General features: G+C 36.5%; 1 protein-coding gene across 1 annotated transcript in view; it reads right to left on the reverse strand.

Annotated features, from left to right (window-relative positions):
• Positions 1 to 23,694, reverse strand: part of DNAH12 (dynein axonemal heavy chain 12) — a gene marked incomplete at its 3' end in the record, with an annotated part of 229,017 nt that overhangs the window by 86,909 nt on the left and 118,414 nt on the right. Inside the window, exons 31-35 of the mRNA XM_079935786.1 lie at positions 14,751 to 14,860; positions 12,012 to 12,195; positions 11,739 to 11,879; positions 8,293 to 8,376; positions 7,559 to 7,747 (exon numbers count right to left, since the gene is read on the reverse strand). Of these exons, the coding sequence (XP_079791912.1) occupies positions 7,559 to 7,747; positions 8,293 to 8,376; positions 11,739 to 11,879; positions 12,012 to 12,195; positions 14,751 to 14,860 (708 nt within the window). The remainder of the gene's footprint in view (positions 1 to 7,558; positions 7,748 to 8,292; positions 8,377 to 11,738; positions 11,880 to 12,011; positions 12,196 to 14,750; positions 14,861 to 23,694) is intronic.

The following is a 23,694-nucleotide window of genomic DNA, read 5'->3' on the forward strand; positions in this document are numbered from 1 at the left end:
GACGTTTATAACACCCATTTATTCATCTGTTTATTCAACAAACATTTATCAAAAATACAGTATACCTATATACCAAGCTAGGAGATATGAAAATAAAACACATGATCTCTGAAAAGAACTGATATTGAAATTAAATAGACTAAAATAATATGGTATAATAATGACATGACAGAGTAAGTCCCAAGGTAGTGGGAGGCTACTAGAATACTTGGGATAAACAATTAGCCCAGACCCAGGTAGGAAGACAAGGAGGGAAATAGGAGAGGAATAATCAAGGAAGATTTCCCAGATGAAGGAATAGCTGAGATGAATTTGGAAGGGAAGTGTGAGTTAACCAGGTGCAGAAGGGAATAATGTTCAAGGCAGGGGAAACAACATATATACAGACATGGAGATGTGAGTGGACACAGAGTATCAAAGGGATTCTGTAGGATGTGAAAAGAGGGTGTGAGAGAGGAATGGCAAGAAATAAAACCTGAGAAGCAAACCGGGGTCAGATCCTGAAAGGCTTTATAAGCTATGTTAAGGATGTCATGCTAAGACGAAGAGGGTTCCAATGGAGGGTTTTAAGTAGGGGAGTAAATGGAATGAATTTGTGTTTTGGAATCCTCATTCTGGTAGCAGGATGTAGACTGGACCAGAGTAGCTCTATTGTATTGATTCAGGTAGGAAATGATGAAAGTCAAAACTGAAGCTATTATGGGGGTTGGTCAGAGGAACTGCGATGGAGAGGAGAAGACAGATACGAAAGTTAGCAATGAGGGAAAAACCAATAGGTGCTGGGGACTAACTGGCTATGGAAAATATGGGAATGAATTATGAAAAGAAAATCTATCACTCATTATCAGAAAGATGAAGTTTATTTTATTTATTTTTTTGCAGTACGCGGGCCTCTCACCGCTGCGGAGCACAGGCTCCGAACGTGCAGGCCCAACGGCCATGGCCCACGGGCCCAGCCACTCCACAGCACGTGGGATCCTCCCGGACCGGGGCACAAACCCACGTCCCCTGCATCAGCAGGCGGACTCTCAACCATTGCGCCACCAGGGAGGCCCCTATTTTGTATTTTTTTACAACGTATAGTATTAGCTTTAAAATTTTAAAAACTGAAAAATGATTATTTGTATATTTTTTCTATAAGACGTTGTACAGAATCTTCATAAAGTGAAATTGTCTTTTATTTTATGCAGGGTATTTTTCCTATCTCCAAAATAGTATTTTAGGATGAAAATCTACTGAATACTCTTTTCCCTTCTCTATTATGTGGTGGTCCCCAAAAAGATATATCCCCATCCTAATCCCAGGAAGCCACAAAGGTGATCTTACTTGGAAAAAGGGTCTTTGAAGATGTAATTAAGTTAAAGTCTCAAGATGAGGAGATCATTCTGGATTATCTGGTGGGCCCTAAATTCAAAGTCATAAATCCTTATAAAAGTCACATGGTGGAGAGACACACAGAGTAGAAGGCCATGTGAACATGAAGAAAAAGACTAGAGTTATGCAGGCACAAGTCAAAAAAAGGCTGGAGCCAAAAGAAGCTGGAAGAGATAAGGAAAGAGTCTCCCTTAGTGCTACCAGAGGAAACACATTCTTGCCAACACCTTGATTTCAGACTTCTGGCCCCAGAACTGTGACAGGATAAATTTCTGTTGCTTTAAGTCACCAAGTGTGTAGTAATTTGTTACAACAGCCCCAGGAAACTAACACAATACGTAAAGTTTTCTCACAAAATACTATATGTATATGTGAGTTTTTAAAGGTACATATTTAAATCCTTTTATTATTTATTTATTTTTTTGGCGGGGGGGCACTTGGCTTGTGGAATCTTAGTTCCCTGACCAGGGACTGAAGCCAGGCCCTGGCAGTGAAAGAGCCAAGTCCTAGCCACTAGACTGCCAGGGAATTCCCTAAAATAATTTTAAAATATGGAATTTTTAAATCTTTAGTTACAGTAGTTTTAATCCAAAGAGTATAGCTGGAATAAATTTTACCTCTGGGTTATTCGGATGTAACTTCAGCAATATAAAACCACAGGGTGGTGGGGACTTCTCTGGTGGTGCAGTGGTTAAGAATCCACCTGCCAATGCAGGGGACATGGGTTTGAGCCCTGGTCTGGGAAGATCCCACATGCCGTGGAGCAACTAAGCCCATGTGCCACAACTACTGAGCCTGTGCTCTAGAGCCCACAAGCCACAACTACTGAGCCCATGTGCCACAAGTACTGAAGCCCATGCGCCTAGAGCCAGTGCTCTGCAACAAGAGAAGCCACCACAATGGGAAGCCTGTGCACCACAACGAAGAGTAGTCCCCACATCGCAACTAGAGAAAGCCCGCAAACAGCAATGAAGACCCAACACAGACAAAAATAACTAACTAACTAAAATAAAATAAAAACCAAAGGTGGATATTGCTATAATGGTGCTGTGTAAATCACTTTTAATTCAATTATAAAAGCTAAACGACAGGGCTTCCCTGGTGGCGCAGTGGTTGAGAGTCCGCCTGACAATGCAGGGGACACGGGTTCGTGTCCTGGTCTGGGAAGATCCCACATGCCGCGGAGCGGCTGGGCCCGTGAGCCACGGCCGCTGAGCTTGCGCGTCCGGAGCTTGTGCTCCGCAATGGGAGAGGCCACAACAGTGAGAGGCCCACGTACCGAAAAAAAAAAAAAAGCTAAAGGACAAAAGTATTAAAAACAACTATAACTAAATTATGTTAATGGATACATACTATAAATAAATGTTAATTGTGACATCAATAGCCTACAATGTGGGGAAAGGAGGGATAAAAGTGGAGAGTTCTTACATATAAATGAATTAAGTTGTTATCAGCTTAAAGTACCCTGTTTTAAGATAATATATGTAAGCTCCTTGGTAACAACAAAGAAAATACTTATAGAAGTTACACAAAAGAAAAAGAGGAATCAAATCCTATCAATATAAAAAAAACAAAACACAAAGGAAGACAGCAAGAGAGAAAAGAGGGACAAAAGAACTACAAGATAAACAGAGAATAGTTTTTAAAATAGCAATAGTGAATTCTTTCCTATCAATAGATAGTTTAAATGTAAATAGGTTAAACTCCCCAGTAAAAAGATACAGAGCAGCTGAATAGATAAAAAAACAAAGATCCAACTGTATGGTATCTATAAGAAACTCACTTTAGATTCAAGGACACACATAGGCTGAATATGAAGGGATGGAAAAAGATATTCCATGCAAATCGTAACCAAAGGAAAGCAGAAATGGTTATACTTAAATAATATGAAGTAGACTTTAAGTCAAAAACTATCTCTAGAGACAAAGAAGGTTATTATTACATAATGATAAGATGATCAATTGCATAGGAAGATAAAGCAACTGTAAATACATATGCACCCAACATCAGAGCACCTAAGTATATAAAACAAATACTAACTGATATGAAAGGAGAGACTGATAGCAATACAATAATATTAGGAGACTTCACTATCCCATTTTCAATAAGGGATAGAATACCCAGACGGAAAATCAGTAAAGAAAGAGTGAACTTGAACACCATAGACCAAATATACTTAACAGATATATACACAACTTTTCACCCAAAAGCAGAAGAATATACATGCTTTTCCAGTGCACAAAGAATATTCTTTAGGATAGACCCCATGTTAGATCACAAAACAAGTCTTAAGGAACTTAAGAAGATTGAAATTATACCAAGTACCTTTTCTGACCACAATGGATTAAAACTAGAAATCAGAAAAAAAAAAAGAGAGAGAAAATTCACAAATATGTGGAAACTAAATAACATACTCTTGTACAACCACTGGGTCAAAGAGGAAATCAAAAAATATCCTGAGACAAATGAAAATGGAAACAATATATACCAAAACTTATGAGGTACACCAAAAGCAGTACTAAGAGGAAGTTTATAGCAATGAACACTTTCATTAAAAAAGAAAAATGATCTCAAATAAACAACCTAATTTTATACCTCAAAGAACTAGAAAAACAAGAGCAAACTAATTTCACAGTTGGCAGAAGGAAGGAAATAATAAAGATCAGAGTAGGAATAAATCAAATAGAGACTAGAAAAACAATAGAAAAAAAATCAACGAAACTAAGAGTTGGTTTCTTAAAAAAATATACTAAATAAACAAACCCTTAGCTAGACTAACCAAGAAAAAAGAGAGAAGACTCAAATAAATAAAATCAGATATGAAAGAGGAGACATTGCAATGGATGACTCAGAAATAAAAAGAAATAATAAGGAACTATTATGAACAATTATATGCAAACAAATTGGATAATCTAGAAGAAATGGATAAATTCCTAGAAACATACAACCTACCACAACTGAATAGAGAAGAAACAGAAAGCCTGAATAGACCAATAACAGATAAGGAGATTGAAGTCGTAATCAAATACTTCCCAACAAAAACTTCCAGGGCCAGATGACTTCACAGCTTCACAATTCTACCAAACATTCAAAGAAGAATTAATAAAAATCCTTCTCAAACTCTTCAAAAAATAGAAGTAGAGGGAATACTTCTGAACTCATTCTCTGAAGCCAGCAGCCAGAGAAAGCCACCACAAGAAAAAAACAAAAAAACAAAAAACTATAGGTCAGTATCTCTGATGAATGTAGATGCAAAAATCCTCAACAAAATACTAGCAAACTGAATTCAACAACTCATCAAAAAGAGAATACACCATAACCAAGTGGGATTTATCCCTGGGATCCAAGGTTGGTTTAACATATGCAAATCAATGTGATACAACACATTAACAGAATGAAACATAAAACCACATAATCATCTGAAGAGATTCAGAAAAAACATTTGACAGAGTTCAATATCCATTCATGATAAAAATCCCTGCAACAAAATAAAGGCCACTTATGAAAATCTCAGAGTTAAAATCGTAATTGGGTAAAACTGAAAGCTTTTCCTCTAAGATCTGGTACAAGGCAAGGATGCCCCCTCTCACCACTTTTATTCAATACAGCGCCAGAAGTACTAGCACAATGAGACAAGAACAATGAGACAAGAAAAAGAAATAAAAGACATGCAAATCAGAAAAGAAGAAGTAAATTTATCTCTCTTTGCAGATGACATAATCCTATTTGTAGAAACCCTAAAGACTCCACGGAGATGGGAGGGAAGGGGGACACAACATTTTAGAACTAATAAATTCAATAAAGCTGCAGGATACAAAACCAACTCACAAAAATCAGTTGCATTTCTTTTCATCAACAATGACCTATTTAGAAAGGAAATCAAGAAAACAATCCCATTTATGATAGCATCAAAAAGAATAAAATACTTAAGAATAAATTTAACCAAGGAAGTGGAGTATCTGTACACTGAAAACTATAAAACAGTAATGAAAGAAACTGAAGACACAAATATATGGAAAGATATTCTGTGCTCAAGGATTGGAAGAATGTCCATACTACCCAAGTGAACTACAGATTCAATGCAATCACTATCAATATTCTAATGATATTTTTTACAAAAATAGAAAAACCAATTCTAAAATTTGTATGGAACCACAAAAGACCTCAAATAGCCAAAGTAATCTTAAGAGAGAAGAGTAAAGTTGGAGACATCACACTTCCTGATTTCAAATTATATTACAAAGCTTTAGTACAAAACAGAATGGTAGAGGCATAAAAACGGACATATAAACCAGTGGAACCGAGTAGAAATAAACCCAACCATATATGGTCAGCTGATCTTTGGCAATGGTGCCAAGAATATACAATGAGGAAAGGATAGTCTCCTTAATAACTGGTGTTGAAAAAACTGGATGTCCACATGTAAATGAATGAAATGGGACCCTTACCTTGCACTAGACATAAAAATCAGCTTGAGATGGATTAGACTTAAATGTAAAACCTGAAACCATAAAACTCCTAGAAGAAAACACGGTGGTGGGGGTGGGGAAGCTCCTTGACATTGGCTTGGCAATGTTTTTTTGGATACGACATCAAAAGCTCAGGCAAAAATACAAAAATAGACAAGTGGGACTACATCAAACTAATAAGCTTTTCTGCACAGCAAAGGAAACCATCAAAAAATGAAAAGGCAACCTACTGAATGGGAGAAAAATATCTGCAAATCATATATATAATAAGGAATTAATATCCTAAATATATAAGGAACTCATACAACTAAACAGCAAAAACACAAACAACCCAATTTTTTAAATGGGCGTAGGACCTGAATAGACATTTTTTTCTGGAGACAACATACAAATGGCCAACACATATATGAAAAGCCACTCAGCCTCACTAATCATCAAGGAAATGCAAATCAAAACCACAATGAAATATCACCTCACACCTGTTAGGATGGGTATTATCAAAAAGATAAAAGATAATAAGTGTTGGTGAGAATGTGGAGAAAAGAGAACCCTCATGCACTGGTGGTGGGAGTGTAAATTGGTCCAGCCATTATGGAAAACAGTGTGGAGGATCCTCAAAAAACTAAAAATAGAACTACCATATGATCCAGCAATGCCTCCTCTAGATACAGCACCCAAAGGAAATGAAATAAGTACCTCAAAGAGATATCTGTGCTCCCATGTTCATTGAAGCATTATTCACAATAGCCTAGATATGGAAACACCTAAGTGTCCCCTGGTGGATGAATGGATAAAGATACTGTGGTATATATATAATGGAATTATATTCATTCTTAAAAAAGAAAATCCTGCCATTTTCAACAACATAAACAAAACTTGAGGACTTTATGCTAAGTGAAATAAGCCAGACATAGAAAGGAAAAAGCTGCATGATCTCACTTGTATGCAAAATCTAAAAGTTGAACACATAAAAAGAAGCAGAGAGTAAAACAGGTTACCAGTGGTGGGGAGGTGAGAGAAATGGGGAGATACTGGGCAAATAGTACAAAGTTACATCTATGCAGGATGAATAAGTCTAGAGATCTAATGTACAACATGATGACTTTAGTTAATAATACTGATACAATATGTATCAGTACTGGAAATTTGCTAAGAGAGTAGATTTCAAGTGCTCTCATCACACACACACAAAAGTATGTTAACTATTTGAGGAGATATGTTAATAAGCTTGACTGTGGTAATCATTTCACTACATATATGTATATCAAATCAACATGTACACTTTAAGTATTATAACTTTTATTTTTAAAATTAAAAAATTAAACGCATGCACACACATACACACACACACACACACACACACACACACACACACACACACCCCAAGTAGAAGTATAACTAGGGAAATGTAGATAAGATCAATAGATATTATCAATGTCAATATCCTTGTTGTGATATTATAATACAGTCATGCAAAATGTTACCATGGGGAGACATTAGGTGAAGTGTATGTGGGATCTCTCTGTATTATTTCTTACAACTGCATGTGAATCATGGATTGTCATAATAAGTATTTCAATTTTTTAAAAAAGTGGATACTACATGTCTAAGGAGAAAATGATTTTAGTTATTTATCCTACCATTCTGACTTTAGACTTAGTCAAACTGAATGGAAAGTAAAGAAATTTGAGTGTATAAGAGAATTATAGTGTTACCTTGCATTTTTTCTTACGAAGACTTAAAGTGGGCTGTATTAACCAGTCAAAAAGTCCTCTCAGAAGAGCTTGATGATCTGGTTCCTGTAGAGGTCCTTTCAGCGAATTCAACCAAGAAGACACAAGTGGTTCCCATCCCAACTGTGAGGGCTCCAAATAAATCATGCCACAGCGGCTTACAGTGGCAGGCTACAGAAAAAAGACAAGTTTTCCTTTTCTAATCTGGTAGTTATTAACTAATTCTTTGCATGACTTATAAGGTCCTTCATGATCTGGCTCCTATCTTCCTCTACAGCATTCACATACACTAGATGAAACCATTTGCAGTTACAGTTCCCCAGATATGGCATGGCTCCATGTCTCTATAAGTTATCTTGTCATGATTTGGAATGCCCAGCCCCAACCAGTCTCTGTGGAGAAGTCTTACCCCTCAAAACCAGATCAAACACTCAAACTTTTTCCATTGTCGTCCTCCTCTACCCATTCCTCTCTTGGGTGCTCACCCCCTCCATATTCTTAGAGCACTTAACATGTAGCTCTGTACTGGGATATATATATATTTATTAGCATGGTTCTCATCCTCCCTAAATGAGCATACACTGTGTCTTATTCATCTTTGTATTCCTTGTGCCTAACTCGCTTTCTGACACATAGTCAAAAGTACTTATTGACAAAGTGAACAAATGAATAAATGAACAAACAAAAACTACTGTTATATTAAATTATGAACTTACTGAGGCCTGGGAAAGATCCATTGCTTCAAAGATGAGACTCATTTGAGGGGACATTTGAATGATTTCTCCACTCATAAGGCAGAGCTGAAGACAATAATTTTTCAAATGTTTATTTTTAAAAAATCTCAACCTTCTCAGGTAAAAATTTATTCTATTTATTAAAGTATCTCCTATGATATAATGGAATAAATATTAGAATGGAAGCCAGAAAAATCTTAATTCGAGGTCTAGTTCTGTCCATTACTTACTATGTAAGCAAATATATAATATCTCTGACACTCAGTCTCTTCATCTATAAAAAGGGATAATTTTCCTCTCATAGAATTATGGGAGAGGGGAACTACAAGATATATTGAAAAAAATATAAAATCCTATACAAACATCAGTTTTTGTTATTAAAAAATTACATGAAATACTCCTGATTTTATAAAGTTGTCATAAGACCTTTTTTATTAATAAAAAAAGAGAAATAGAAAAAATAGAGAATACTATGAATACTCACATACCCATCTTGTAGATTTAACCTATGTTAACATTTTGCCATATTTACTTAGTCTTTTTTAAAAGTATTTTAAAGATCATTACAAACCACGGCATTTCACATCCAAATATGTCAATATTCATCTTTAAAAATAAGGACTTTTCTATATAACCACAAGAACATTATCACACCTAACAAAATTACCAATAATTCCTTAATATCATCTAATACTCAGCCAATACTCAAATAATCTCAGTTGTACAAGAAATGTCTTTTCAACTGATTGATTCAAACCAAAATTCAATCAAGGACTATGCATTAGGCTTGCCATGTCTTCTTGGTCTCTCTTAATCTAAAACATTCCTCTTTAATCAAATATGTGAAAAACTGAATTTATCAACTGTGTCCTTCCTGCCAAATTCCTATCTTGTCCATTATTATTAAAGCCATTGTATCCTCTCAATCTCCTTGGCTTCCACCCTTGGAATTATCATTAACTTTTAATGTTGGTAATAATTATAAACTGTTGATACCCCAAATTAATTGCATTATTAAGTCTTTAAAATTCTTCCTCTACATTTATTTTTCAGTGCTTCATCTCTGATTCATTACTCTAATCCCAATTTTGCCCCTATCTAGTTCGTCAACAATGCAGCATTTAACATTTCTGGATCTGTTTCTTATCTGTAAAATGAATGAACGGTCTAGTGCTGGATTGTCCAATAAGACAGTCAGTAATCATACGTGGCTATTTATATTTCATTTTAATTGGATAAAATTTAAAATTCAGTTCTTCTATTGCACTTAGCCACATTTTAAATGCTCAATAGCTACATGTGACTAGTAGCTACCTTATTGGACAGTGCAGATATGTCCATCACTACAGAAAGTTCTATTGGACAATGCTTGTCTAGAATACTTTTAAGTTTCTACCAGGCTGTTTCAGCAAACATTCTCCTTCTTGCTACAAATTTGGGAGGGAGAGTCAACATTTTCCTCGCTCCCCCATGCTATTTCCCAACTACTTCTATTCCATCCTCTATTACAGCCCTTGCTCCTTTGACAACCCGTGCTTGGCTAAAGCCTTTGGCATCTGGCTCAGTCTCTTTCTCTCTACTATAACTCTGGCCTGATCCAATGTTCATAAGGGGAAACATCTCATTACAGCACCCCCACCCCCCGCCTCCGGTATTTAACTACCTTGTCTTCACTTACTTCTCCCCTACTCCACTCCAGCCATCCACCTTATCTACCTGAGACCTTCTCTCCTGGAACACTACACAGTTCTGAGCATTCAAGTCTCTGCTCCATCCAGCTCTCTCACTCATTGACTCCTACTATATTTGCTCTTCATTTTCATAGAGATTTTCATATCCCTGTTGTTTTTACTTCTTTCTTTAGGTAGCTTCTGTTCTATGGTCGAGCACTTCTATCGTTCTCATGCCAATATCTTTAAAGTTTTTCTGTATTTCCAGTCTGGCAACATTATCTACACCCACATCCAAGGTGCTTAAATTGGTAGAGAAAATCTCACAAAGGCAGACCTTGGCACTATAGTTTATAACTCATGGTCTTTAACTCCATCAGGTTCTCTATAACACTCAGATATGCTTCTATGTTTTCCCAGGCAGCTGTCTTTCCCATTTTCCATGATGGCTAATTTAAATCTTCCCCTTTCTCCTTGAGTATACAAAGAACCAGGGCCTGCCACTGCACAAATAAAAAATAAACCATCAAAAGGATTTGCCTTCAAATTTCCACTATGAAAGCCATACATTCACCTTTCTGGCTCTCCTCTCATCCAATATGAAACAATCCTTCCATTTGGCTCTGAATCCTTAGACTTGACTGGACTGATTAACCCCTCTCTTCTGAATCATCACTATTTCTCCTCTGTTTACTTTCCCCTTTAGTTCAATCAATATGACTGACTGAATGAATGAAAAAAAGAATATGAACAAATGACTAACCACCTATGATAAAGTACTGGAGTATATGTTTGAATGCTAATTAAATTAGTTTGCTTATTTAGTATTATAATTATTTCATAAAAGCAAAAAAATAAATTGATATACTAACACAGAATACTAATACAGACACAAAAAGAATAATAAACAAATAAAATGGATCTACAATATAAATATCACAGAGCACTATATTGACCAAATGAAAGAAAACACTAAAGAGTATGATTCTATTTATATGAAGTTCAAGAACTGGCAAAACTAGTTTATCACAGTAGAAGTCAGAATAGTGATTGCCCCTTGGGGAGGATACACTGATTGGGTAGGGACATGAGTGAACTTTGTAGGGCACAATAAATTTTATGCACTTTTATTTAGGTGATGGTTATGTGAGTGTACACATATGTAAAAAAATCTTAGACTCTAAACTTAAAGTTAGTGCACATTTTATACTGTTCTCTCTCAATTAAAATAAATACTAGAAGACTTCCATTTTCTCTTTTTTTGTATATCTCATAGGTTTAAGGTAATGTACCACATATAAGCACTGAAGCAACTGATGTTTTCAAAAAAGAATGAGGGCTTTTTATTTTCTTCTAAAATATTAAAGTTCTATAAGAAACCTTAACACTGTAGTCGCTTAACTTATTGCCACCCATTACATTACTATGCCTTCCTGCTAATACAGTAATTTTAATATACTTGCATTCTAATTAAAAAATTAAGCAAAGAATTTACTACAGCATAGTTTTCATTGAAAAGATAATTTATAAACTTATTCAATTTGCTGCATCCCTTATTTTAAATATATATAGTCTGAGATGGTTAGTTGTTGAACACATAACATTGTTTAAGCCTATCTGCATCTGCTTTGCTTTTTTTACTTGTGGTAAAAAAAAATAAATAAATTTACCATATTAACCATTTTTAACTTTACAGTTCAGTAGTGTTAAGTATATTCATCTTGTGCATCTGTTTTATTTTTAATCATGATGAGTTACCTTTTTATTATCATCCAATACTGTGTTCATGCTCTCTATCCACAAAGTGTCAATGGGACCATCAAATACAACCCATTTCCGGTCAGGTGTTTCTAATGAGGCAAATTCTCTAAAAGTGTTAGCCACAATACCATCAGTCCACTGAGGAGGCAAAAAGGAAGAGTTGGAAAGTGTCCTTAAAAAACTATAAAGTGATAATACAAAAACACTTCAAATTTCTTGGCTTAATGTGCATTGTCAATGAGAGTGGAGAATGTTTATACTGTAGATTACCTCATGGGACACGGGGTCAAATTGTCCAAAAAGTTGGCCCATAGTAATGGATTTGGGGTTTACAGTCCTATAAATGACCTTTTCTTCCTCTCCATAGCCACGTTCATTCATAAGAGTTAGAGTATCAGCCAGCATATGCAGAACTTTTGTTTTAGCAGCAAAAGGCTCTCCTACTAACATAAAACTATTAAGGAAAAGAAGTCATTATACAATAAGATTCTAAAAAATAATGGTAAATTAAATTATTTCCCTATATATGGGTATATGAAATTTTACCGTATGATAATTACTACATATAATTTTTGAAATTATATTAATTTTTCTCAGATATAAGGGAAATACATTTAACTTCTTAATTGACTGATCTCTAAATCAAATTCTCGACATTAATACCATTATCTACAAAAGAGAATAAAAAATTTCCAAATGAAAATGGAAACTTAGTAACTGCATACTCAAAAAAATTTTTTTAATGACTTGGGGTTTCCTAAGCAGAGGAGAGGAGACGATTCACTTTTCCTCAAGATTTCACTTGCTATAGTGCTCCTTGCCAAATATTTCTGAATCTCCTCTCTCCTGGCGCATAGGATTCCGCACTCTCTTGTGGGAATGAATACTAGGTAACTAAGGAATAATAAGTGCAAATGATGAGTGTTACTTCTTAGGGGATAGATAATTGCCAGCGAGGGACCTTACAGAGCTCTCCTTTCCCTCTAGCACACCTGGGACCCACAATGCTGAGATGGTGGCTGCTCTAACAGCCTGGGACCTGAGTGATTATGATGAGCAGAACCTCCCTGTTAAACTATAATGTAAACAGTACAAATGAGAAATACATATTTGTTTTGAAGTCACTAAGATTTGGGTGCTGATTGTTTCTATGGAATAACCTAGCCCATCCTTATTGATAGAAATTGGTAACTAGAAGGGCAAAAGGTATTCTTGCCATAATAAAAAAGACTAAAATAAGTGGCACTGGCTTAGAGGCTAGGTTGTGGGTGGCGGCTAAAGGATTGGCAATTAATATTATGCAATGATCAAACATTTGGTAAATTTATCCCTGAGATAACCTGGAAGATAGATAATATATCTAATGAAATTGTAGTTTTAGGGGAAAAGGATAGTGAACAGAATATTATTAGTATATATTGGCAGCTGATGGCTGTATTTAACAAGGAACTACAAAAAGAAATAAACTTAAGAAAATATGGTCAGTTTGCAAGCAGGAATGAAAGTAGAGGGAGTTGAGAAATTCAGAGACTTGAGGGATTGAATGAGGTAACTTATTCTCACCTGCAATTGGTAAAACATAAACTGAGAAAATCTTTGAACAACAAAGATCAACTCAGCCTAGTATCAAGGATCAAATCAATAAGCCTAATATGTTCAAGGATACTACAAGGAAGTTTAGAAAGGTATGACTTAATAAGGACTATAGTTGTGGCTACTGGCACATGGAACTACCTGGAATCAAATAGAAAAAAAACTTATTAAATATAGTTTTTGAGAGAGTTTACTGACAAAGAAACCATGAGTCTAGGCTAAAACACATGTGAATGTTTAAGATGTAAAGAAGACTCCTAGGTGCTGAATGCACGGGGGTTGACTGTACTAATTCCCTCTATTATTATATATGTTTGAAAATTTATATAATACAAAGGTTTGGGTTTTTTAAAAATTTTGCCTTTAAAAAAATCATGACCTTTGAGACTTCAACTTTCTATAGGCAGTAAGTGGGCTGAAAACATTTCTCAGCTCCCAAGGATGTTTTCTCTATTGTCCACCTCACATGTGACCAGGGAAGAAAATGGAGATAGAAAGACCTCTCAAAAGGTTGAACCGAAGTCCACAGAGCAGAGGTTACTGGAAAGACTCTCTCAGGGAGCAAAATCAAGCAGAAATAGATCCAGGTTTTACGGGGATTTCAGTTTATACAATTGGTGGGGAAAGCTCTCTAAGGAAAAAAATATATATGTAATTACAAATACAAAAATGTCCACTGCCACTTTAATGACACCCTTTCCAATAAATTATATATAAAATGATTATGACTCCCTGGAGGGGCCTCTACAAATAAGAGGTCCTGAAGTTTAAACTCCAGTAGTTTCACAATCTATCTCTGGAACTGGGCTCCCACACGCACAGCTGGGTTTCAGAACTGCTACTGACAAGTGTTGGCTTTGTCTCCCATTCTTCAGTTTCTAAATGGGAGTATTTGCTCTGATAATCCTGCTCTGGTAAACTCACTATTATAATACTGGATGTATGCAGGGCAGATAACTTGTCTTTGTAGTTTTAGGTCTTTGGAACAAGAAGAACAGCTTCCGAATCTGATACACAAACTATCATGCATCACCTAGAGATCCTATACTTTCAGTCTGGTTCATTGATTGATCAGATCTTTTAGGTTGTCTCCCTGGGAAAGGAAAAGTGTGTTCTACGTGCATGAAGTAGAGCAAATAACATATTTGATGATCAAAAGGGCAAATTGTGGTGGTCATTAGTGCTACATCACTGAATGAGTACTCCTTACCACTCCTTTTTGGATAGGTAACATGAGAGAGAAATAAACCTTTGTTTTTTAAGCTACTGGAATGGAGATGGGGGTTGGGGGGCGTTGTTCCCTAGCCTACCTCGCATACAAAGTTTGCTTAGTCTTTTAGTTCACAAATTTTAGTTGTTTTAATAGTTTAACTTAAAAAACAACATCTAACTTTGGTACACTATCTATAATCTTACCCATGTCTAACAATCATCATCTCATATGTCTGAATCATTTTTTCAAGAAAAAATTTAACAGGCTGAAGATTATGTACTTTGCAGGCTTCATGAGCACATTCCAAAAATTCCTAAAATAAAAGAAAAATGGAATGCATTTCTACAAAATCGTATTATAAATCATGTCATTCATGTCTTATAAATATAGACTTTTCATTTAGAAATAAGAAAATTGTATCTTCTTATATTTATAAATTATTTCTTGAAACTTTATTTTTTAATTAAAAGGAAGAACAAATAAAATTAAAATACTTAAAAAATATTAGTATTCCCCATTATAAGTTATCAATGATCATGGCACCATAGCATTGGGTGTACACTGCATGAAAACAACTCCTCTTAATAGTTTTTCCAGAATTTCACTTTTGGTTAGGATATAGAAGGACATGCCAAACAATCCTTCACACTATAGTAAAGAGAAATAAACAGAGGTTACAAAAATTATAAAGCTTTTAAAGATACAGGAGCACTTTGGATGCAAATAAGTCTAAAGGAATTAAACTTCAGAAAGGGATGAGCCTTTCCTAGGTGAACACAGATCAACAGCTAATTTTGCCTCTGGGAGCAAGTATAGACATAGGTGGGCATTGGATTGAGCCTGCTATAGGCAGAGGGACTTTGCTGAAGTAAGGAGAAAATAACAGATACTTTAATGGTCATGTGGACTTATGTGAACCTCATAAAACTGGAGGAGCCTCAAATGCAAAGCTGGTTTTCCCATGGCCTATGCTTTTGCTGAGTCTGAAGTGACATAAGAAATCAAAGGCTTAGCTAGAAAGGCACATAGAGATTTTCTTAGTCTTCAGATGCTTATATCCCAGAATGCTGCTATAGGAAGGCCCTTATTATACAATACGACAATTTTCACTATAAAGACATTTGAAACCAGAGGTAAACTAAAGCTCAATAATTCTGCAACAAAACTCTGGCTTAGGTCAACTCCTGATTGAACTGATCAACAGCTCAATCTAGCTATCTGACAAAAGGAAGAACATGGTTTTTCTGTAGGAAAATAATACCAGTTCAGCCTCTACAATTATTTTCTATACAATTTTTTTTTCTTTTTTTTTTGCGGTACGCGAGCCTCTCACTGCTGTGGCTTCTCCTGTTGAGGAGCACAGGCTCCAGACGCGCAGGCTCAGTGGCCATGGTTCACGGGCCCAGCCGCTCTGTGGCATGTGGGATCCTCCCGGACCGGGGCACGAACCCGTGTCCCCTGCATCAGCAGGTGGACTCTCAACCACTGCACCACCAGGGAAGCCCCACAATTTTTAATACAAGTCATGAGAAAAAAAAAGCTGATAATCAGTAGAAAAAAAAATTAAATAAAACAAAATCACAGTTGACCTAGATGTTATAATTAGCAGACAAAACATTAAAATAACTTTTGGGACTTCCCTGGTGGTCCAGTGGTTAAGACTCTGTGCTCCCAATACAGGGGGCATGGGTTTGATCCCTGTCAGGGAACTAGATCCTGCATGCCACAACTAAAGCAGCCCACATGCTGCAACAAAGATCCCGCACACGGCAATGAAGATCCCGTGTGCCACAACTAAGACCTGGCACAGGCAAATAAATAAATTTTATAAGTATATTAAAAAATGGACAATATGACAAAAAATAGATGAAAAATGAAGAATTTAAGCAAAGATATGGAATCTCTTAATAAAACCAAATTGGATACACTAAAACTGAAAACAATAAAATATGTGAAATTAAGAATTCATTGGGGAGCTGGAGTCAAGATGGCAGTGTGGGAAGACGTGGAGTTAGCTTCTCCCCACAACTAGGGCACCTTCCCTCAGCTGGTGGGGGACTCCAATGCCCAAGAAGATGGGAGGAACCCCAAAGTGAACCAGTAGGACATAGGGGGACTGACAGGGGAGGAGAAGTGGAGGCCAGACAGGATTGGCACCCCTGAGGCAGGGAAGATCAGGAGAGGCAGGTGGGAGGGACTCTCCGGGAAGAGCAGGACAGGAGTGGAGGGTGATCGCTTGGCCTACTCGGGCTGGGGAGTCTGCTGAGCTCCAAAGCCCCGTGTGGGTCCTGGGAGCATAGGAGGGAGGTCAGGGAGATCAGGAGAGGCAGGTAGGAGGGGTCCTTCCACACTGGAGGAGCAGGAGAGGAGAGGAGGGTGTTTTCCCTGCCCACTCGAGCCCAGGAAGCCTGCTGGGCTCCCAGATGAGGTCCCCTACCCTCTGAGACCAGGGGTGGGGGGCATGCCTGGGCCCCTTCTGTTCCTTGAACCTAAGCCCCACCCTCCACAGCCCCAGGGCCTTTTCCAGCCCTGTGGGTACTAAGCATAGGCCCAACCCACCACCCAAATCCTGCCCTTGCTTAGGCCCCACCCTCCACAGCCAGGGCCTTCCCCCTCACCTTTTTTTTTCTTTTCCCTCTTCCTCTTTTTTATTATTGTGCTACTGATGTACCTTCCAGTTGTTGATTCATCTATATTTTCATTTTTATATTCTTTCTAACATATCTGTTAAGTTTCCTAGTCTAATTTTATTTTTTACTTTGCTATTGTTCTCTTTTTTTTTTTTTTTTTTTGGCCACCCCACATGGCTTGCAGGATCTTGGGTCATGAACCGGGGACTGGGCGGAAGCTCCTGTGGTAGGAGTTCCAAGTCCGAACCACTGGAGTAACAGAGAACCTCAGACCCCAGGGAATATTCATCAGAGTGAGGTCTCACAGAGTTCCTCATCTCAGCACCAAGACCCAGCTCTACCCAATAGCCTACAAACTCCAGTGCTGGAAGCCTCAGGCCAAGCAGCCAGTAAGACAGGAACACAATTCCACTCATTTTAAAAAAAAAAAAAAAAAGAGAAGGCAAAAAATACATGTCACAGATGAAGGAGCAAGGTAAAAACCTATAAGACCAAAAAAATGAAGAGGAAATAGGAGGCAATCTACCTGAAAAAGAATTCAGAGTAATGATAGTAAAGACGATCCAGAATCTTGGAAATAGAATGGAGGCACAGATTGAGAAAGATCTAGATCTAGAAGAACAGAAGAACAAACAAACAGAGATGAACAACACAATAACTAAAATGAAAAATACAGTAGAAGGAATCAATAACAGAATAACTGAGGCAGAAGAACAGATAAGTGACCTGGGAGACAAAATGGTAGAAATAACTGCTGAGGAGCAGAATAAAGAAAAAAGAATGAAAAGAATTGAAGACAATCTCAGAGACTTCTGGGACAACACTAAACACACAAACATTCAAATTATAGGGGTCCCAGAAGAAGAAGAGAAAAAGAAAGGGTCTAAGAAAATATTTGAAGAGATTATAGTTGAAAACTTCCCTAACATGGGAATGGAAAGAGTCACCCAAGTCCAGGAAGCACAGAGAATCCTATACAGGATAAACCCTAGGGAAAACACACCAAGACACATATTAATCAAACTAACAAAAATTAAATTCAAAGAAAAAATATTAAAAGCAACACGGGAAAAACAAAAAATAACATACAAAGGAATCCACATAAGGTTATCAGCTGATTTTTCAGAGGAAACTCTGCAGGTCAGAAGGGAGTGGCAGGATATACTTAAAGTGATGAAAGAGAAAAACCTATAACCAAGATTACTCTACCCATCAAGGATCTCATTCAGATTCGATGGAGAAGTCAAAAGCTTTTCAGACAAGCAAAAGATAAGAGAATTCAGCACCACCAAACCAGCTTTACAGCAAAGGCTAAAGAAACTTCTTTAGGCAGGAAACACAAGTGAAGAAAAAGACCCAGAAAAACAAACCCAAAACAATTAAGAAAATGATAATAGGAACATACATATTGATAATAACCTTGAATGTAAATGGATTAAACGCCCCAAACAAAAGACACAGACTGGCTGAATGGATACAAAAACAAACCCATATATATGCTGTCTACAAGAAACCCACTTCAGACCTAGGGACACATACAGACTGAAAGTGAAGGGATGGAAAAAGATATTCTATGCAAATGGAAATCAAAAGAAAGCTGGAGTAGCAATACTTGTATCAGATAAAATAGAATTTAAAATAAAGACTGTTACAAATGATAAAGAGGGACACTACATAATGATCAAAGGATTTATCCAAGAAGAAGATACAACAATTATAAGTGTTTATGTATCCAACATAGGAGCACCTCAGTACATAAGGCAAATGCTAACAACCATTAAAGGACAAATTGACAGTAATGCAATAATAGTAGGCGACTTTAACACCCCACTTACCCCAATGGACAGATCATCCTAACAGAAAATAAATAAGGTAACACAAGCTTTAAATGACACAATAGACCAGATAGATATAATTTATATTTATAGAACATTCCACCTAAAATTGGCAGAATACACTTTCTTCTCAAGTACAAACGGAACATTCTCCAGGACAGATCACATCTTAGGTCAGAAATCAAGCCTCAGAAAATTAAAAAAAATTGAAATTGTATCAAGCATCTTTTCTGACCACAATGCTATGAGATTGTAAATCAATTACAGGAAAAAAACTGTAAAAAACACAAATACATGGAGGCTAAACATTGCGCTACTAAATAACCAAGAGATCACAGAAGAAATCAAAGAGGAAATCAAAAAATACCTAGAGACAAATAACAACAAAAACATGACGACCCAAAATCTATGGGATGCAGCAAAAGCAGTTCTAAGAGGGAAGTTTACAGCAATTCAATCTCATCTCAAGAAACAAGAAAAATCTCAAATAAACAATTTAACCCTACACTTAAAACAACAAGAGAAAGAAGAAAAAAGAAAACCCAAAGTCAGTAGAAGGAAAGACATCATAAAGATCAGAGCGTAAATAAATGAAATAGAAACATAGAAAACAATAGCAAACATCAATAAAACTAAAAGCTGGTTCTTTGAGAAGATAAACAAAATTGATAAACCCTTAGCCAGACTCATTAAGAAAAAAAGGGAGAGGACGCAAATCAATAAAATTAGAAATGAAAAAGGAGAAATCACAATTGACACTGCAGAAATACAAAGGATTATAAAAGACTACTACAAACAACTATATGCCAGTAAAATGGACAACCACTAAGGAATGGACAAACTCTTGGAAAGCTACAATTTTCCAAGAACCAGGAAGAATTAGAAAATATAAACAGACCAATCACAAGTAATGAAATTGAAACCATAATTAAAAATCTTACAACAAACAAAAGTCCAGGACCAGATGTCTTCACAGGTGAATTCTATCAAATATTTAGAGAATATTTGATCCTTCTCAAACTCTTCCAAAAAATTGCAGGGGGAGAAACACTCCCAAATTCATTCTACGAAGCCACCATCACCCTGATACCAAAACCAGAAAAAGATATCACAAAAAAAGAAAATTATAGACCAATATCACTGATGAACATAGATGCAAAAATCCTCAACAAAATACTAGCAAACAAAATACAACATCACATTAAAAGGATCATACACCATGATCAAGTGGGATTTATCCCAGGGATGCAAGGATTTTTCAATATATGCAAATCAGTCAATGTGATACACCACATTAACAAATGAAGGAATAAAGCCATATGATCATCTCAATAGATGCAGAAAAAGCTTTTGACAAAATTCAACACCCATTTATGGTAAAAACTCTCCAGCAAATGGGCATAGAGGGAACCTACCTCAACATAATAAATGCCATATATGACAAACCCACAGCAAGCATCATACTCAATGGTGAAAAACTGAAAGCATTTCCTCTAAGATCAGGAACTAGACAAGGATGTCCACTCTTGCCACTCTTACTCAACATAGTTTTGGAAGTTCTACCCACAGCAATTAGAGAAGAAAAAGAAACAAAAGGAATACAAATTAGAAAAGAAGAAGTAAGACTGTCACTGTTTGATGATGACGTGATACTACACATAGATAAACCTAAAGATGCCACCAGAAAACTACTACAACTAATAAATGAATTTGGTAAGGTTGCAAGATACGAAATTAATGCACAGAAATCTCTGGCATTCCTATACACCAACAACGAAAAATCAGAAAGAGAAATTAAGGAAACATTCCCATTGACCATTGCAACAAGAAAGAATAAAATACCTAGGAATAAACCTGCCTAAGGAGGCAAAAGACCTGTACTCAGAAAACTATAAAACACTGATGAAAGAAATCAAAGATGACATAAACAGATGGAGAAATACACATGTTCTTGGATTGGAAGAATCAATATTGTGAAAATGACTATACTACCCAAAGTAATCTACAGATTCAATGCAATCCCTATCAAACTACCAATGGCATTCTTCACAGAATTAGAACAAAAAATTTTACATTTCGTATGGAAACACAAAAGACCCCGAATAGCCAAAGCAATCTTGAGAAAGAAAAATAGAGTTGGAAGAATCAGTCTCCCCGACTTCAAACTATACCACAAAGCTACCGTAATCAAGACAGTATAGTACTGGCACAAAAACAGAAATATAGGTCAATGGTACAAGATAGAAAGCCCAGAGATAAACCCACACACATATGGGCACCTAATTTATGACAAAGGAGGCAAGAACATACAACGGAGAAAAGACAGCCTCTTCGATAAGTGGTGCTGGGAAAACTGGACAGCTACATGTAAAAGAACGAAATTAGAACACTGCCTAACCCCATACACAAAAATAAACTCCAAATGGATTAAAGACTTAAATGTAAGATCAGACACTATAAAACTCTTAGAGGAAAACATAGGAAAAACCCTTTTTGACATAAACCACAGCAAGATCTTTTTTGACCCACCTTCTAGAGTAACAGAAATAAAAACAAAAATAAACAAATGGACTTAAAAGCTTTTGCACAGCAAAGGAAACCATCAACAAGACCAAAAGACAACCCTCAGACTGGGAGAAAATATTTGCAAATGAAACAACAGACAAAGGATTAATGTCCAAAATATACAAACAGCTCATGGAGCTCAATATCAATAAAACAAACAATCCACGTAAAAATTGGGCAGAAGACCTAAATAGACATTTTGCCAAGGAAGACATACAGAAGCCAAGAGGCACATGAAAAGATGCTCAACATCACTAATTATTAGAGAAATGCAAATCAAAACTACAATGAGGTATCACCTCATGCCAGTCAGAATGGCCATTGTCAAAAAAATCTGGAAAGGGTGTGGGAAAAGGGAACCCTCTTGCACTGTTGGTGGGAATGTAAATTGATACAACCACTATGGAAAACAGTATGGAGGTTCCACAAAACACTAAAAATAGAACTACCATATGACCCAGCTATCCCACTACTGGGCATATACCCTGAGAAAACCATAATTCAAAAAGAATTATGTGCTGAAGTGAATATACCACAATGTTCAGTGCAGCACTTTTTACAATAGCCAGGACATGGAACCAACCTAAATATCCATTGACAGATGAATGGATAAAGAGGATGTGGCACATATATACAATGGAATATTACTCAGCCATAAAAATAAACGAAATTGAGTTATTTGTAGTGAGGTGGATGGACCTAGAGTCTGTCATACAGAGTGAAGTCAGAAAGTAAAAAACAAATACCATATGCTAACGCATATATATGGACGCTAAAAAAAAAAAAGGTACTGATGAACCCAGTTGTAGGGTAGGAATGAAGAGGTAGACATAGAGAATGGACTTGAGGACGTGGGGTGGGAGGGGGAAGCTGGGGCGAAATGAGAGTAGCATCAACATATATACACTACCGAATGTAAAATAGTTGGCTGGTGGGAAGCAGCAGCATAGCACAGGGAGATCGGCTAGGTGCTTTGAGATAACCTAGAGGGGTGGGATAGGGAGGTTGGGAGGGAGGCTCAGGAGGGAGGGGATATGGGGACATGTGTATGCATAGGGCTGATTCGCTTTGTTGTGCAACAGAAACTAACACGGTATTGTGAAGCAATTATACTCCAATACAGATCTATTTAAATAAATAAATAAATCATTGTATAGGGACTTCCCTGGTGGTCCAATGGTTAAGACTCTGTGCTTCCACTGCAGGGGGCAAGGGTTCAATCCATTGTCAGGGAACTAAGATCCCACATGCCGCACGGTGCAGTACTCCCCCCCCCCAAAAAAAGAAAAGAATTCATTGGATAGGCTTATCAGCAGAAATGAACAAAGCCAAGGAAAGGATCATTAATCTTAAGGACAGGTCAATAAAATTATCCAAACTAAAGTACAGATAATAAAAAACAGAAAGCAAAAACAGAGCATAAGAGACATGTGAGATGACATAAAATGTTCTAACATTCATGTAACTGGAGCCCCAGAAGGACAGGGGAGAGAAAATAGGGTAGAAGAAATATTTTAAAACATAATTACTGAGAATTTTCTGGAGAAAGCAATACACAGATTCAAGAAGTGCAGCAAATCCCACGTAGGATATGTAAAAAGCAAACAACACTAGGCACATAGTCAAGCAAGGAAAGAAAGAAAATATTTCAAACAGCCAGAGGGGAAAAAACATATTACATTCAGGGAAATATACATAAGAAAAATTCCTGACTTCTAAGCATAACAATAAAAGCCAAGAATTAATGGAAAAACATCTTTAAAAAGATGGGGCGGGGGAGACTCCTGCCAATCTAGACTTCTATACCTAGTGAAAATATTCTTCAAATAATGAAGTCTAAATAAAGATATTTCAAAAGAAAAACTGAGAGAATTTGTTGCCACAAGACTCAACATGTACACAATAAATACTGAAGAAAGTTCTTAAAGTTGAAGGGAAAAGATCCCAGTTTAAAGCACATATCTGCTGGAAGGAATTTAAAAACACTAGAAAGGGTAAATATAAAAGAATTTTTTTTTTCAAATACTAATACCTAAAGGAAAAAATGTGGAGTTTATAACATATGTAAAAGTAAAATACGTGACAACAGTACAATGGGCAGAGATGAGTGGATAATG

This window comes from Stenella coeruleoalba (assembly GCF_951394435.1).
Source record: "Stenella coeruleoalba genome assembly, chromosome: 10".
NCBI lineage: Eukaryota > Metazoa > Chordata > Mammalia > Artiodactyla > Delphinidae > Stenella > Stenella coeruleoalba.